The following is a 19,006-nucleotide window of genomic DNA, read 5'->3' as shown; positions in this document are numbered from 1 at the left end:
AAAACAGCAGTGTTTGCGCAAATAGTCTACTATTAGTTTTTTTAAATCATGCTGCCTTTGCTATTGCCTTACAGTAATTTTATGTAAAGAGTTATAATGTTGTATATATGTATCTATTTTATTTTCACTTTGTCAAGCCTCCTCTGGACAGGTGTTGAGAATTATTTGTTGAATTGTTGAGAAAGTCTGCTTAAACACGTAAAAAAATGCTATTGGTTGTCCAGTGTAATTGTGGCGTCCAATAAACAAACAAACAAACATACAAACAAACAAAAAAACAAACGAAATTCAAAAATTAATGTATACATTCAAACATTTAAAAGTCGAGTAACAAATTACTGGTCCAACAAAGTAAATCTAGGAGACAGAAACTCTATTGTTAGCTAAAATAAAACAAAAATCTGTTAACTAAAAAATGCTAAAATATTTTTCTTTAAATAATTAAATATATAAATAACATATGAAAATGTAATCTTGTTTTGATACAAAAAAGTTTGTTAAAGTAAATAAACCAAAATAAATGAGGTTTAAACAAAACATGAGCATTTAAAAAAACTAAAAAAGACAAAAGCACATACCAAACATAATATTCAAGGACAAAATTCATTAATTAGAATAAAATGCATATAAAAAAATGACAGTATAAAAATAAAAGCTAATTATTAAAAGTCAAAATTAAAGTACTAAAACTGCAATATAAAATTGAAATAAAAACATGCAAAAAACAATGAAAAAACATTAAGCACAAAATTAAATCAATTGTACTTTATTCAATTCGAATAATATAATTGTTGGTAAATAATGGTAAAAAAAATGCTGGGAAACACTATATATATATTTATTAACTAAACTGCTACTTAAGCTTAATGAATTATATGATTAATACTAAATAAATAAAAAGAAATCTGTTCTATCATTGTTATAAATAAATATATCAGTCATTTTAATGTGGTTACTTTTTTCGTATTACTTGTACCATATTGTAGATAGATTTTCATTAATATAAGACAGCAACATTGATTACTACGAGTCACTCATTGAAATTCCATTAAAAATGCTACAATATACCACTCAATTCAACCCTACAAATGCTTCCAAAAGCCAACATATTTTATAGTCCATTTTACACAACAATAAAAACCCCCTCTCCTTGGATTCAAAGCTCAAACATGCTACAACCCTCAAGTCATGCAGTGATTTCACTCATTACGTGTGGCTCGCAGCTACAGACGCTGTCAGTATTGGCAGAATAAGTTGTTATTGTTGGATAGGAACCATCTCAATCAGCTTCTTATCAGCAGGCATGATCAAGGTTCAATGCGAGACTCATTTAAATGTTCCAGGAAAGACGTATGTGTCTGTCTGTGATTAAGAGACGGCTAATGTTACAGTAACCTCCACACAACCAAAGCTCATATACCGCCTCAGACAGATTACAAAGTTCTGTGATAAACATTGTCGAACATGTGACGCAAAACATAACAGAACATGCTGACACACACATTTTTTACTTCCATACCGTGCTCAAACTATCTGTTATGATTACTATACTCTAAAAACACACCATTTCACAGGCAGAGATAAGAGGACAGGACTTTACACATTGAGGTTTTATATTGTCACATTTGTTCATTTTAATATATTGTTAACTGTATTGTTTACCACACTACTTTGAATATTCGGTCTGAAATTGCATGCAAGTAAGACTTCAAAACAACATCTGCACTATTTAATTGACTGAACTTTGAAAGAATGTTGTACTTTGAAAGTCATTGGCATTGATTTCATTATCTGAAATTAAATTATTAAGAAGAATGTCCGAATGTGTAAACATAAAGCCAACTTACTGAGGTAAAGTTGGTTTTATATTCACACATTCTTACTTTCTCCTTAATAATATAGTTTCATAAATTAGTTGTTTGCCAATTCTAAATAGTGAAATCATATTAGCAGCCAATGACTATCAAAGTTTAACATTGTTTACAGTCAGTTAAATAGTGCTAATGTTGTTCTGAAGTCAGACTTGCATATGATTTCAGACCAAATATTCACCATGGTAAACACTTTAGTGAGCATATAACAAGTTGTCAGTGAATGAATGTGTGAATGTAAAGCTAACTTTACCTCAATAGCTAAAATTCACCCCACTAGTTTACACCGCTAACACACACAAATGACTTCAATGACTCTAAAAACAAATGATAGACTGCTTAATTTAATTTCTGAAAACACTCGAGAAGAACAAACAATCTATATTAGTCCAATCGTAATCACAGATGTACAACATATGCTACTTTCATGCAATCACAGACAATGATGAATCATCAAATAAGCTTTGAAACTAAAGTTCCTGAGAAACACAATCTATCAACACCAGGAGTTTCAAACTAGCCATTAAAAAAAAATAAGAACCAAACCCCACCTTTTGACTCTTCTTGTTTACCAGAGGTTTCTTCAATCCAGGTTTGCTCCCGGTGGAGCCCATGTTCTCCTCAAACTCCCGCTCCTTCTCTCTCCTCTCCCTTACCCGTCACTCAACCCAACAATCTTCAACTACTTTGCTCTTTTTGCTCTGCTCTAGAAACTGGTCTGTCAGCATCAGTCTCCAAGCACGCTGCATTGGAAACCATTCCCTCCCTATCAGCAACCTGCCCCCGTATTCTTTCTAAGAGAGAGGGAGTGGAAACCCAGATAAGAGAAAATGGAAAAGTTGAAGGAGTGAGTAGGTGGAAAACTTTGCGGTTATGAAGAAAATGCTCTCTTTTTTTTGTAGTTCCTACGGCCAAGAAGTTTGATTGGTGCTGATATACTGAGACTATATGAGAGATGAATCATATTTCGCCATGGAAAGAGAGAAGTCCAAAAGGTGATATCAGAGTTATGTAACGTGGCTGTTCTATAAATGAGATTGTGCTCGGTGTGTTGGAGTTTATATAATATTATGGTCAACATGGGGACTGTAACACTGCAGCAGATCTGCAAAATTGTTTAGTTACAGTGAAAAACGTGTAAAGAATCAGGAGGGACGAGTAAAGGTGTGCATTTAAAACAAACTGGAGTCAAATTCAAATGCAATGAAGGCAGTTCAAGAACACACAAATAATCTATTTGCATGTTTTTGAATGCTGTATGTTTTTGAAACTAGTTTTAATCAAATTTAATTTCAGGGAACAGTGCCCTTTTCCAAAAATGAGTATGACAACACTGAAAAAAATGAACCATTGGATATACAAATTTTTTTTATAAGGTAAGTGGTTGCAAACAAATTATATTGGCTGAATTTAAACAAACAGTTAAATTTAGTAAGTGTTAACTTAATTTGTTTGTTTAAAATCAGCCCATGTAAATTGTTTGCAACTACTTACCTTATTAAAAATTGTAAATCCAATTAATCATTTGTTTTTTAGTGTTGTAACTATGTTCAGATGGTTCATTCCGTTATGGTGACCACTGATTAATAAATGCAGAGCTGAAAAGAAAATGAATGAATGAATGAACTATATTCAATGAAATACGGTAATGTGCAAAGATATGGGTGGATCTGGAGAAACATAGCTCTACTGTAATCATCCAAACAGCTGTGAGGTGGGCTTATATGCCCCGCCTCTTCCCAAAGCCCCACCCCCTGAGGCTCAATAGCAGCTGGTGCATTCCTCACAGCAACATCCCTCCCTCCTCCTCTCTGCCCGCTATCAATCACTCTGGGTGACACAAGGGCTAAAACCGTCAACTTTCCCCAAAGTAAAGTCTGTCCTTTTTTCATGAGTGGAAAGAAAGTGGAAGATTTGTGTGTTTCCAAGACAGTATGTACTCTATGTAAGGTTTCTGGAGTAAAAGTGTAAGAATCTTTGAAGTAACCTAGGTGTATTTTTTTTTCTTTTATCTGTTTGGATAAGAAGAATTGATGGCAGGAAGACTTGCTGTTTCGGAGAGATAAGAAGATAAGATGGGAAATTTGCATTATATATAGGACACTGAGGAATGCATGGAATGAGATGGATAAAAAAAAGGGAAAAACGGGATGACTTGAGAAGTTTGAAAGAAAGAAAGAAAGAAAGAAAGAAAGAAAGAAAGAAAAAGAAAGAAAGAAAGAAAGGAGTTGTGGGTTTTGGGTATATCTGTATGCCTGGGGTCTGGATTAGACTGGGTGTGGGGTGCACATTATTTACATATTTACACTAGCATTACCGCACATAAGCCTATATAAGTGCCCGTTTTCAAATCTAGCTAATAGTGTTTATCTAGAGATCGCTTCAGTTGGATTTGAGTAAGATTACAGTCAACACAAAATCAAAACCGGCCCTATTCACTTTCTTAATAGACCTTCCTGGCCTTGCGGGTGATTTATGGGTGCACATTATTTCAAAGAAAAATGTCTGTTGTCATAATCTTTCAACAAAATCTATTAAGTTGCTCCACCTCTAAAACTGTCAGCTTATTTTTCAAGCTGTTCATTCCAGTGCAACACTTTTCATGAGTAAATCAATTAGATAAAGATGGATAAAACAGCATTTACACAAAATAAAAGAGAAGACATCAAACACTATTTATGCAATATCCTCTTAAATATGTAAATACTTTAAGATATGTCTATTTTAAGGGTTAGTTCACGCAAATATTTATTAACTCACCCTTCACTATTTTTCTCTTCTGTTGAATAAAAGAAGATATTTTGAAGAATGTTTTTTTATTTATTTATTTCTTAAGTAATGTGGAAGTCAACTTCCAGGTACTAACAATTATCTAAATATATTTGTGTTCAACAAGAAAGAAACTCACATAGTGTTGGAAGTACCTGAGGATAAGTAAAAAATGCTGGATTCCACACAATCAATTTGAGTTGGGACGACATGAAGAAATTAAGTCAACTTATTAGTTTTTTTTTACAAGTTTATGTGGATTATACATGAAACATTTAAGTTGTCTAAAAAAACTCAAGAATTGTGTTGTTTCAGCTTATTTTTAAACAATTAAGCTGTTCCAAAAAGCTTCAAGAATTGTTTTATTTTAGCTTATTTTTAAACAAATAAGTTCTTCCAAAAAAACTTCAAGAATTGTTTTATTTTATCTCATTTGTAAACAATTAAGTTGTCCAAAAAAGCTGCAGGAATTGTGTTGATTTAGCTTATTTTTAAACAATTAAGCTGTTCCCAAAAACTTCAAGAATTGCTTCTTTGATATAAGTAGTTTAAACAAACATCAAACGTCATTTTTTGAGTAGATATATTTGCAGTTAATAGCAAACAGCAAATGTCCTTTTTCAGAGTGAACTACATCTTTAAGTAGATCTATTTGCATGGATGTTCAATATTGTATTAAATATTTCATAATGTAGAAATATTTGCGATCATTTTCTGCTCTCAATCACATGAGAAAAAAAATGTAAGTCATGCAGGAAATAAAAGAAGTTTATTCCTTCAGATGATCACATTTCATCAGACAGTGCACGATTCAAAACAACACTGTGCGTCAAGATTTTACTGTCAGTGGTTCAGCCTCAGGGCTCATGAAGGCGGGTTTTAGCTCGTACCTGCTCTGTCAGTTAAAGGAAAATGCAAATTTCCATGATGTTGATGAACACAGCAATCAAATGAAAAGTAAGCTTGTGAAAGTCCATGCTTATGCTTCTTCAAAGTTTGCAACAGAATTATCAGAATTATCATGGATTGCCAAACTTTTATATTCCGGGATCCACCTAGGCAAGTAATTCAATCTCAAGACCCACCATAATATTTTAACATGGAATGATGTTTCATGTTTTATTTAAAATTTGTATTGTTTTATTTAATTTAACGTTTACTTAAAATAATGCACTAATCAATATAATTACAATAATAAAGCATAGACCCACACGTTGTGTATAGTGTGAGGAAATGGCAGGTTGTGCTAAACTGCACCTGTTATAGAACGGCTGTTTTTCCCTTTAGTTATGTTGATTTTTGATGTAAAAGCACATATTTGAATCTCAACACTGTAAATGGATGTCCACTAATGTTATTCCAGTGCTCAGATATTTCAAGCTGTTTTTGTTCAGTAAACTAAGAGAAAAGAAACTACAGTGCTCAGCATAATACACCCCATTTTGAAAATAAGAATTTTTATCCATTTCTCAGTGAATATAGGCAATGTATTTTGGTGCATCTAAACAAAACAGATTTATTAAACAGATATATTTATTAAAATCATATTTTAGTCACCAAACATATTTAGAAATCGAAAGATAATACAATTAAGTTCAAGCAAAATATTGCAAAAATAATTTTATTTTTGTTTAGTTTTTTTTTTTTTTTTGCTTCTGTTGATTTTTCCTCTTCTTTAAATTTGTACTTCATATTTTTCTCTAACATATAAATGTGAGTTTATTCATTTTTGGACCATTATCGTAAGTTATTTTGATAGATAAGCTCCAGATTTGGCTTCAGTGCTGACTAATCTAATGTATATGCACAAATATAATATTGTACAGCTTCCTATTAAAAGTATGAATTTAAAATATAGATTTGTGAAGATATATATGCTGAGCACTGTATACTCTGAGTATATTCTGGCCTTGAAACTATAGCCTAAGTAAAAGGGTAGCTTATTCAGTGCAACTTAACCTTTCTTTAAAAAAAACACCTATACATAAACATGAGACTTCAGCAAGATGTTAAAAACATTAACAAGGCATTCAATCAATCCTGATCAGTGTGGCAATGATGTGTCAATGTTGGTCGATTCATCCATTCATTCATTCAGTTTTAGTGTTACTGGTTAGGCAAGATAAATACCTGAGACTAAGTAGTAGTAAAACAAAGAATGAGTAGTATTTTCAGTTTTAATGATATCTCTATAAAACATCCAAAGAGATCAATTATTTTTAACTGCGGCACTATCCTGCTATTGTTTCAGGTAGCGCTGTTTTTACCTCACGGTTTCTTGATTTCTTCAGCCCAATGAGAAATACCCTTAAACGCTTTACAACACCTGGTGACTGACAGCTCCTTTGATCTGCAAATATTTGCAAACCGAAAGAAAGCAAACCGAGATTAGCAGCACTGTGACTGTGGCACGTTTGTATCCAGGATACAGCCAATCACAAAATAAAGAGATTAACAGACACTCCCAGATATTTGATCATGCCAGAGCATTTAGTCAAAGAGACTCTAAAAGACTGACTGTTTCCTCTGCAACTTGTGTGGCTTGTAAAAAAGTCGCTACCAAAAATACACAGAAGCCACTTTCAGGGTTCCCACGGGCCAAGGAATTTCTGGAATATCATGGAGTTTAACAAGGTCTTTTCTAAACATTGAAAGTCAGAGGATTTTATTTGATATTTTTGTCCAAGCCATGGAATATTAGGATTTTTTGTTTTGTCTTTTTTACACTCAAAAAAAAAAATCTTTTGCTCGTTCAAACTACTTTTTTAATATGAGCTGAAACAACACAGTTCTTGAGATTTCATTGGGACAACCTAATTTGTTTGTTCAATCCACATAAATTTGTTAAAAGTGTTAAGTTAACTTAATCAATTTGTGTTGGGACAACCTAATTGAATTGTGTGGAACCCTGTTTTATTGTTATCTTGCTATCATTAGGCTATTTTCACTGCTATTTTATTTCTTTTTTCGTAATTTCGTCGATTAATCAGTCAGTTGCATACACCAGGCTGTGCACCAGCTAAAATACTGTATACTGCATGTTTTTTGTTTGCTCTGTGCTCAAACAGTCCCTCCTGTACATTCCAAACAATATTTTTGCTGCTTGTTCTAACTACTTATTTAAAATGACTTGAAATAACATAATTCTTAAGCTTTTTTGGTGGGACAACTTAATTGTTTTATGTTAAGTCTACCTAAATTTGTAAAAAGATTAAGCTAACCTAATCGATTTGTGTTGGGACAATATAAAGGAATTATGCGGAATTTATTTTTCGGGAAACATTCAATTATTGAGGCCTAAAAATTGTATCAAAATTTGTGGCAATAATTGCGACATTTGTCTGTTTTTTTTTTTTTTGTGAAAATATACACAAATTACACATCCTAGTTATTACTTTTTTATCAACAATTTTTGACCTCAAGAGTCTTCGCTCTCTATAATTTATTTAAACACTGATGAAAACAAAGAAAGTGTTTACCTCTTAATCATATAAAGCTTATATCATATTTGATGAATGATTAAAATAAAGACTAAATCTCTTTAACAGTAGCATTAGAAATAATCTGATAAAAAATACAAATTTTAGAGATCGATACAACAAATGTACCCCATAATTCGACACAATGAAATAAGCTCTTACCTTAAAGTACATTGCAATTTATGTCACATAATCTAAAGCGGGTCACACATCTAAGGACAAGAGTAACACATAAGTTGTGTTTATAACAACTTGACACTTTAAAACACTTTATATACACAAATCTAATATTATTTGATATAAAACAATGAATGCAACAAACATTTGAATAAATTTATGAATAACGATTGCCCTGGCTGTCAAAAATCTGCAAGAAATCTGTGGTAATTCAATTGACATTTTGATTTTGTGCCATTTGCTTGAGTTTGCATTCAATTCAGCGATTGCAGAATCACACATTTCTGGAGAGACTGCTCAACATAACCGCTACATATTTTTCCATACTTTACAGGTAATCCAGTCTTTTAGTGAGTGAAAGTTAGGATAAAGTAAGTGAATTTGACAATTGGTTTACAGTGAAATCCCTGCACATGCCACTCACACAAAAAAGGCTTAAGACATGGGTTAAGAAGTAAACTAAAACTAGTTTAGCATCCTAAAGCGGCCCAGTAATATGCAAACCTGCGTATGAATAAATAGAAGAAACTTTGCTTTGTCTGTCAGTTGCAAAACTGATCATGATGAAGTCAAGCTTGACTTTGACTAACTTAAATCATGCATGACGTGTAGAGGGAATGTGAGGAAACATCTCCCTGCAGCCCGAAAACACGCCTGGAAATGCAGGTTAATGGTACCACCAAATAAAAGGTTTCCTATTTCACTGTTTTGTAGACTAAACAGACAGGCACACACTATGACGAGGTCTTGCAGAGTGCTTGATTATCCATAATAACATTTCAGATTATAATAATTGCATCTGACCCAATTACACTTTGGAAGGATGAAAGGATAATTTGTTGGACTAATAGGAAAGATGAACAAGGATAATCAGAGTAATAGGAAAAGATGATTAAAGTTCGTGATTGAAGATCATTAATAGTAATAGAACATTATCATATGAGATAAGTCTAATTATGTTACACATACACAATCATGTAAAAGTTTGAGGGTCAGTAAAGTTATTATTATTACTGACTTTTGTTTAAAGACATTATTATTTTCATCGGGAATTTAAAGTAAAAGTAGTGAGATTCAAATTGTTACAAAAGATTTACAGTTCAAACAAATGCTGTTTTATTTAGCATCATATATTTCAGACAAAAATATTAAGATATTTTCATTAAAAATAAGAATAATTGTTTCTTGAGCAGCAAATTAGCTGTATTAGAATAGTATTAGATATTACAGTGCTCGGCAAAATTGAGTACACCTCATTTTGAAAATGAATATTTTTATGCATTTCTCACTGAATATATAGGTAATATGTTTTGGTGCATTTGAACAAAAGTTTTATTGAACAGATATATTTATTAAAATCATATTTTAATCACAAAAGAGCAAAACAAAAACAGAAACAAAAAAACATAAAATTTGTTGACATTTTGTAGTTTATAATTGTTTTTCCCAATTTTTCGCATGAATTTAAATGTATTATTATTGTATTTCTGAAAATGTTTGGTGAATAAAATATTATTTTATTAATTGTATCTGTTTAATAAAATCTGTTTTGTTTAAATGCACCAAAATATATTACCTATATTTATATATATATATATATATATATATATATATATATATATATATATATATATATATATATATATATATATATATATATTAGAAATGGATAAAAATATTCAGAATGGGGTGAACTCAATTATGTTGAGCACTGTATGTATATATATATATATATATATATATATATATATATATATATATATATATATATATATATATATATATATATATATATATATATATATATATATATATATATATTTAAATCAAACCATAATCAATTAGTAAAGTGCTGACTGTTCTAAACAGACAGACTTGAAAATATTATACTGTGGATAGATGATACAGTAGTGTATCTTAAAGCTCATTCCATACATACTGAGTATAATTAGAAAATGCAGATCGACCTGTCTCTGTATCAAAAAAATAAAAAATCACTTCATTCATCACAATATAATAAACAAAGTAATTAATTAATAAAGCAAAATAATCCCGCTATCCGGAAATGTGTCTATAGTGATGAGTAAATCTATAGGTTATCATCACTAATAATGAAATCTATCGGCTTTAGCACACATTTGCACTCTGACCTATCTGTGAATCAGCAGATCAATAATGTATAAAAAAAATCAAGAATATAAAAAAATTATCACTATCATATTTCTAAGCAAACCAAAAAAATTATTAAAAAAAACTCCACAGAGGAGTATCTAGAAAGAAAGAAATAATAAAGCTCTCCAACCTCACTGAAGATGTGCTGCACGACCAGAGCGAGAGCCTCCAGACGCCGATTGCCATTAGTGATGAGTTTACGAAGGTGTAGAATGCATTGATTCTTCTTCTCGTTTTGAAGACGGAGATCTTCTCTCTCATCCTCTTCCTCCACCGGTCCTGCTTGACAGGCTGGGCTGTGCTGTGGGGTCCGTCCAGCCGTGGGCCCTGCAGCTTTGGACCCCTTGGAGCTCTTGTCCACTGTAAAAGAGCGCGTGTTCAGTGCGGTCATTACATTCAGCATGATTTCAGAGTCCAGAATCACATCTACTCACTACAACAACCAGTGATGATGAAAGCATCTGCTAAACACAATCACACCCACAAACCACAAGAAGATACTTCAATGAAATCGTAAGAAAGAAAATATCATGACTAATAGGAAAGATCTGCAACAAAAGCTTTAAGCAACAAAGTCTGTCCCACAAACAACATACGCCCTCTTGGGCTGATGCTGGAAAAAAAGTCGTAGTGCATGCTGGGATTGAGTCTTAATGATAATGCACTGAGGTCCAGAGAGCACATTAAGAGTGCATTAGAAAGAAGCAAAGAGAGATTGTGTGTGTGTGTCTGCGTGTGTGTGTGTGTGTGTGTGTGTGTGTGTGTGTGTGTGTGTGTGTGTGTGGAGTGCATTTTCTGTCCCATCCTCAACGGCTAACTAAAGTCAAAGGTTTCCCATCCCATGATTAGTGAAAAACACTGACTTACAAATCTTTCACCAAGAAAACAGAGATCAATATATCCAGTGGTAGTGCTAGCTTGAATAGCACCCTGGGCGAACCACCCCATATACGCCCCCGTTCTGCCTCAAGCTTATAAATAGTTGGTTTATAAAAGTGTAGTTCTAATATGGTTCTAGAAGGTTACATCTAGTTAATATAGAAAAAGGACCATTACACATGAATATTCTAAAAACTGTTTGTTAGTTTACCCTAACTTTGGGTAAAATATGGACAAAACCAGAATTGGAATTATTAAACATAATAATAATAATAATAATAATAATTATTATTATTATTATTATTATTATTATTATTATTATTATTAATAACAGAATAAATATTATAAACAAATTATAAATAAATAACAGAAATCAATCCTAAATTAATGTAGACAATTCAATAAAATACAAAAAGATATACATGTTTTATAGAATTATCTGTTCATAGACTTGACTCAAGGCTGAGAATGAATGTTATGAAGTCTTACCTCCTGCCTCATTATCCATCCTTTCTGCTTCTATAACCATACTTAGTCAAAATAAGGTCATCATCATATTATATCAACTTCAGTTTTGTCAACTAGCAAAGCTCACAGCGAGCCGACACCTTGTGTCATAAGTAACAAAAAAGGCTGTTACTCTGGTTTCAGAGCGATTGGATGGTGCGTATTTCATCGTTGTGCATGTAAACAACTGGGATTTACACCAGGAGGCGGCGGGAATGGTTCTCTTTTCGCATGTATCAGTTTGCTTTTACCAGCTTTGTTTCAATTGCACATGGAGAATAACAAACTTGTGCGTGCAAAAGACGGCAGATGTGAATGGCCACCAACGTCTTTATTCAGGCATTACCACTCTTGGGATTAATACACTTGCAAAAAGTATCTCAAAGCTTACTGGGTGAAATATGATTTTTACCGGGGCACAATTTTGTTTTGCACCAACTCCCCGTGCCGCCCACCCCCCCACGCCCTGGGCGACCGCCCATTGTGCCACTAAATCCGCCACTGATTATATCACTTATACACTAACTATTTTCACCTACTAAATCACTAATATTTTACAGTTGTGCTACTGAGCAATAATGCAATCCTAACTTGCATTGAATATGTACAGAAATCTGAAATGTATGGATTTGTGTGTGTGTGTGTGTTTGCCAGGTATTCATCACATTGTGGGGACCAAATGTACCCTCAAGTGTAGCAATATCAGTCATTTTTAACCTTCTGGGGACGTTTTGTTTGTCCCTATGGGCAAAATGAGTCATAAATCATAAAGAAGGTATTCTGAAAATTTTAAACTGCAGCTTGTTTTTGGTGAGGGTTGGGTTTAGGGTTAGGGTTGTTAGACAGAATTTACAATCTGTACATTATAAAAGTCATAAAGTCTATGGGAAATCCACATACAAGATGTGCGCATACAAACCCAACACGTGTGTGCGTGCATGTGTGTTTGATTTTGTTTGTCAGTCCTCTGGTTGGAGGTAAAAAAGGACATTATGGAATAGATATATACACACGTAAAATAGATTTATACACACGCACATTATTTCACATACTTTCCAACTCTTCAAATGATAGCCAATTACACAAATCTCAAATATGCAAACAATAATGAAAGAACACATTTAAAAACTACATATTTACAGTATATAGGTTTTATACACATTTAGAAATAAAGGTACAAAATTTGTCACTGTGCTGGTATCTTTTTAAAAAATTACACTTTAGTACTGTACAGGTGGATATTAAAGCAGAGAGACTCTATTGTACCTTTATGGTATCATGAGGTACACATTTGTACTTTTTAGCTATTAATATGTACCTGCAAGGACCTGTTAGGAACATATTTTAAAAAGGTCCTGCCCTTGTGTATGAGTGTATGAGATTATTTGGACAAATAGTGGTCAAAGTTAATTTACAATAATGATTTTTATACATAGAAATTATATTGAAAATAATAAAATGTGGCAAATAAAGGGAAAAAAATGGTTGAAATAATGTTCTATATCATCTTTCAAAATAACAGATATATCTATGTAAATCAATCAATTTACAAATCCGGTTATTCTTACTAAATTATTTTTTAAAAGTACATTTTCGAATACTTTAGATCATTAAAAATATCCCGCTGACAAATGGGTAAAACCTTAGTGGTTTAAAGGTTATATATATGTGAATAAAAATGTAACATCACACTATTTCTGAATAAGGTTATACACACTGAAAAAAACATATTCAAAGATGATTCCTTGGATTTACTTTTTTTTAACGTTAAATGGTTGTGAACAATTTATTTGGGCTGAATTTAAACAAACAAATGAAGTTAAGCATTACTAAATCTAATTGTTTGCAACAATTTTGCAGTAATGTTTTTTTTTTTTTCATTTGACACATATACATGCATACATAATTTCGGTTGTCTGTTAAATTCTTGTTTAATCTATATCTACTAAGCAACCTTAGAATATTAACCACACAAAATTCTGCCAATGCACCCACAAGAGAAGCACAAGCAGGAAAAGGTGAAGAGGAGAATTGAATATTAGCTGTCACTGAAGCACTTTAACACTCATTCCCTTGTGGACTGCTTTGACAGCCGGTCTTAAAGATACAGTTCACCCAAAAACAGCGCCATACTTTTTTCTCCACACAAAGCTGAGGCATGGATTATTTATTGCTGGAGTTTGAATATACTAGAGCTTGCTATCCTCCATTTTCATTTATTTTCATTGTATGAAACAGAAGTATAAACAATTTGCTGAGTTTTATAAAACAAAGTCAAACAGGTTTGTAATGACATAAGGGTGAGTATATGTTTGCAGAATTTGTATTTTTAAGTCAACTGTTCCTTAAGCCACCTTCCATGAATAAAGGTTTCTCTAACGCCCCCTGCTGGTAGCTATAGTTATGTTTTTGTCAGATATAGCTTTTAAAGCACAGGTAAGTGTTGTTGCAGCAGGGCTGGAACTAAACTATGCAGGGTTGCGGCCCTAAAGGAATTGAGTTCAACACCTCTGTTTTAAAGGTATATAATAGTAATAGTATAATAGTTCACCCAGAAATGAAATTGTTTTTTATGGATGTTGGGGCCAACCAGTTTTCAACATTGTACAAAACATCTTCAGAAATAAGAGAATCATAAAGATTTGCAACCACTTGTAAGGATAATTCCATTGTCACTTTTGGGTAAAAAGTCTCTAAGATTTTAAGTGTGAATCTCTTAAAGTTTCTTGTGTGCTTTTTGAAAATAAATCCACATACAATAATAATATTAATAATAATAATATTTCAAAGATTAAAATAATACAAAACATATTGATTAAAGGCATTAAACATTATCGATATACTTTAATCCCTTGTACAAATTACAAATACATTACTCATTTTGCATCTTCTCTGCCATGTTCAACAAATACATACAAGTAGAACATGTAGTATGAAAAATGTGGATTTAATAATAAAAGGTCTAGCCTGTCTTTATGTTGCTTATTAAAGGGCGAGATTAAAAAATGAAAATGTATCATCAGTATACTTCAGTGAGATAATTTTTGTTTTCTCTTGAAATGCTGGAAGCCAGTGGCCATCTACTATGGAAATCAATACTTGACTTAGACTCGGTATCCAACATTCTTTAAAATATCTTCCTTTGTGTTCAACAGAAGGAGGAAACTCAAGCAGGTTATAAGTTAGAGTAAATGATGACATTTGGGTGAACTGCATCTAATCACATAAACCAAAACATACATTTCTCTAATATTTCCTTTCTAAAATCAAAAGCATTCATCTTCTTTCTAAATCTGGAAGTCCAAACCCAAATGCACCAGTGATGTATAAGAGATGACTGGTGACGAATGTACTGTTACATTATTAAAACGCAGGCTTGAAATAGCGAGATGCTGCAGTCTTTTTTCCTGGCTCATTCTGACGATCTGAGCTTTTAGGCTGAAACGCAGTGTCCTTAAATAACAGAAGCTCAGTGGCGCTGTGTTGAGCAGTGCTGCCCTTGCCTGTGGTCACATGGTCGCATTTGCACAATCTGTCAGCCTACAGGAGTGTGTCACCATCCGCTCTGATCACATCACTGCTGACCCGAGATACTCCACTACTGCGGCACATCGGACTGAACGTTCGACAGAGTTCTTTGTCAGTTTCTTGTCTCTTTGTAATTATATTACAAACAGCTGTAATTATTATTACTGTACTTTTCTACTGTAAAATTATTTGTAATTGAAGCTTCATTTCAAATATTTGATTAGTTTCATATTATATTGAACAATTCATAAAAAAAAGGTTACAACTGTAAAATACACAGACAAGATTGCCCACTAACATTCATTCATTAGGTTTCCTGCGGCTTATATGAATTTCAGAGGTCGCCACAGCTGAATGAACCACCAACTAATCCGGCATATGTTTTACGCAACGGATGCCCTTCCAGCCACAACAAAGTACAGGGAAAGCCCACTAACATATATTCAAAAAAATTATAATAATATAAAAATGGTGTGATATTACTATGGTAGCATGTCCAAGAAGACACTGTAAAGCTACGACACTTAAAATTAAAAGCATTTGTTGTATCTACACTAGACTGAGGGTGTGCGTGTTTCCTAAAACTGCATTAAATTGGGCGAAATATCATTTTTTGTTCATTTTCCTTTGGTTTAGTTCCTTTATTCATCAGGAATTGCCAACTTATCCAGCAAATGCTTTACACAGCGGATGCCCTTCCAGGCATAACCCAGTAGGGAAACCATACACACACATTCACACACATAATTCCACACGGAAATGCAAACTGACCCAGTCGGGACTCAAACCGTAGGGTATGATTGTGAAAGAGTGTGTATGGATGTTTCCCAGTGATGCGTTGCAGCTGGAAGGGCATATGCTGAAAAAAAAAACATATGCTGGATGAGTTGGCGGTTCATTCCGCTGTGGCGACCCCAGAAAAGCACTAAGCTGAAAATACAATGAATGAATAATAATACTGAATATAAATATTATGTCAATAAAAGTTACAAAACATTGCAAGATTACAAAACAACTCAAAAAGGCCACCACTACACCATGTGAAATGGAGGCCGGTGAACATTTACAACCAGTGTGTGTGTGTGTGTGTGTGTGTGTGTGAACAGGAGCAGTGTGTAATTAGTGTGCAGTCTAGGCCCCATAATAAGTGTTTATGATGGTCTACTTTGACAGGAGACATGCTGTGATTGCTGTCCTTAAAACACTCCACTGGAGACAGACCATAACCAACAACCCCACACAGACACACACACATACACACACACAGACACACACAAAACCACAGGCGTCCAAACATCAGCTCCTCCGTGAAGCGTGTCACATCCAGGCCGGAAATGTGTTCATGCTCATGCAAACACACAGAGAGTGGAGCTCCTTTGATGCTGTTGTTTCTCTAAGCAATTCTCTTTTCATTACACTGCAAAGACTAAACATCACACACACACACACACACTTCCACCAGAAACCGCAAGCCTCCCACAGAAAAATAAGGCTTCCCCTCTTCCACATAATTACTGGAAGGCAGATGAGGAAATTATGGGCCCGTTCTGAATAACCGGTTCAGCATTTTGCTTAATGGAGAGAATTATCTCACGCTGACTGAAGCAGTGGCACACATTCAAGAGAATAACATTCACACACATTCAAACACATTTACATTCAAACACATTACAGCACAACCTCTCAGAAAATATGTCAGTCCCATATAAGAAGAGAAAGGCTCTAATATTGATGATAAACACTTTATGGTTCAAATGTGGGCAGAAATATACAGGAGGCTATTTATTCAGGAGGGCTAATAATTCTGACTTCAAATAAATAGTTATTTTAAAAATATAGTTAAGATGTGAAATAAAAACTTTGTGTTTTAATATTTTCCCAGCATTATGGTTTGCATGAGTAGTGCACTCTGAAAGGAAAATTAGTAAGTGTATTAATATATTTGATTTATTCATCTGGTGGCAAAGAAACACTTCAGCCTCAGTCTTCTTCAGCCTCTACTCCAGTCTTCAGTGTCTGATTTTAATATAAATTGGTGAACAAAATCCATGTCTTCTTATGTTGAAACAGTTAGCATAATTAGGTGCAGCACAATAATTTGTGGAAATTGTCATTCGTAAAATAATTGAAGTATAGAAAGTTTAAAAGAACAACATTTATTTGAAATAGGTGTATTATTTGTTTATGTATTTGTTTTTTTAATTGTTAAACATTTATTATTATTATTATTATTAGGGGCGTCACGGTGGCTCAGTGGTTAGCATGTTCGCCTCACAGAATGAAGGTCGCAGGTGTGAGCCCGGCTGGGTCAATCAATGTTTCTGTGTGGAGTTTGCATGTTCTCCCCATGTTTGCATCTTCCGGATTCTCTGGTTTCCCCCACAAGACATGCCATAGGTGAATTGAATAAGCTAAATTGGCCGTAGTGTATGTGTGTGCATGTAAGAGTGTATTGGTGTTTCCCAATGCTGGGTTGTGGCTGGAAGGGCATCCGTTGCATAATACATATGCTGGATAAGTTGGCGGTTCATTCCTCTGTCGACTCCCCTGATAAATGAAGGGTCTAAGCCAAAGGAAAATGAATGAATGAATGACTATTATTAATAGTATTAATTATTATTATTATTATTAACAAAGTAAAACAATCCTGTATGGATAAATGTAATGCATCCTTGTTGTTTAAACATAAATATATGTGAACAGTTTTTTTTTTTGTCATTATAAGTTAATTCAAACATTTTTTTATATTATTCAGCCTAAAATATAGCTCTTAAAAATGATGACATTGTTACACCACACACTCTTGCATGACCATGGTGTCATAATACTAGGCAGAAATGCAATGGTATTATTTGGAACATGGTAAACAACAACAACAACAACACAATAACAAGACATTACAATGTTAAATTGTTTGTTTGTGGCTGATTCAGTAAATAATAACTCACAATGAGCTGTTGAATTACAGTATAAGAAAATAATGCACAGCTGACACAAAGCAAATGTATTCATTTCAACAATAAATAATTAAGTCAATTATTCTGCTTATTATGGTTACCAATAGCCCTATAGTAAGCCATATTAAATAATATTTGTGCTTATAAAAAGACTGAGGACTGAAATCATGGCAGCAACTCTTTACCGTGTTCTATGATCAACTTAAATTCAGCAGCTGTAAAAACAAAAACAAACAAACTAAAAACCCTGTCTAAACTGACTACATCAGATCTGGTGTGACAGTTTGGTGAGATTACCCATCCAAAGCGGCCAGTCTGCGGCACAGAGAGAGCGACATCCGGGGCCTGTGGTAGAATGACATACCACTGTTAAAAATGTTTAGTTTACTCTATAATATGAATAATTCTTTAAATATGAAGACTGGAACGAGGGTAAGAAAGAGGTATGGCTCATCAGAAAGTCAAAGGAAATATATATATAAGGAGGGTAAGTGTGAATTCCCACATACAAACACACATCCATTTAGATTTTTCTGACATGCTGACTTTTTCTGAAATGCCCTAATTTCACATCAAAATCTTCTGAAAAGATAACCATGTATTACAGGTAGCTACAAGAGCGATTCTAATGTGTTTTTTGTGATTTTGTGCATGTTCATTTTAATAG

The 19,006-nt window shown here is 33.3% G+C and overlaps 1 protein-coding gene and 1 long non-coding RNA gene across 15 annotated transcripts in view; both read right to left on the bottom strand.

The window, feature by feature from the left end:
* The window catches only part of LOC147846759 (uncharacterized), a 1,232,122-nt gene that overhangs the window by 262,285 nt on the left and 950,831 nt on the right, over nt 1–19,006 (bottom strand). The gene's annotated exons all lie outside the window — the stretch shown is intronic.
* mtus1b (microtubule associated tumor suppressor 1b) overlaps nt 1–19,006 on the bottom strand; it is a 101,255-nt gene that overhangs the window by 14,564 nt on the left and 67,685 nt on the right. For all 14 annotated transcript variants that reach the window (XM_087237007.1, XM_087237010.1, XM_087237016.1 and 11 more), the window contains one exon: nt 10,599–10,828. In XM_087237007.1, the coding sequence (XP_087093133.1) occupies nt 10,599–10,828 (230 nt within the window). The remainder of the gene's footprint in view (nt 1–10,598; nt 10,829–19,006) is intronic.

This window comes from Danio rerio, chromosome 1 (genome assembly GCF_052040795.2).
Source record: "Danio rerio strain M-AB ecotype USA chromosome 1, GRCz13ab, whole genome shotgun sequence".
Classification (NCBI taxonomy): Eukaryota; Metazoa; Chordata; class Actinopteri; order Cypriniformes; family Danionidae; genus Danio; species Danio rerio.
The sequence above is the reverse complement of the archived record's forward strand: the minus strand, read 5'-3'. Positions and strand labels throughout refer to the sequence as shown.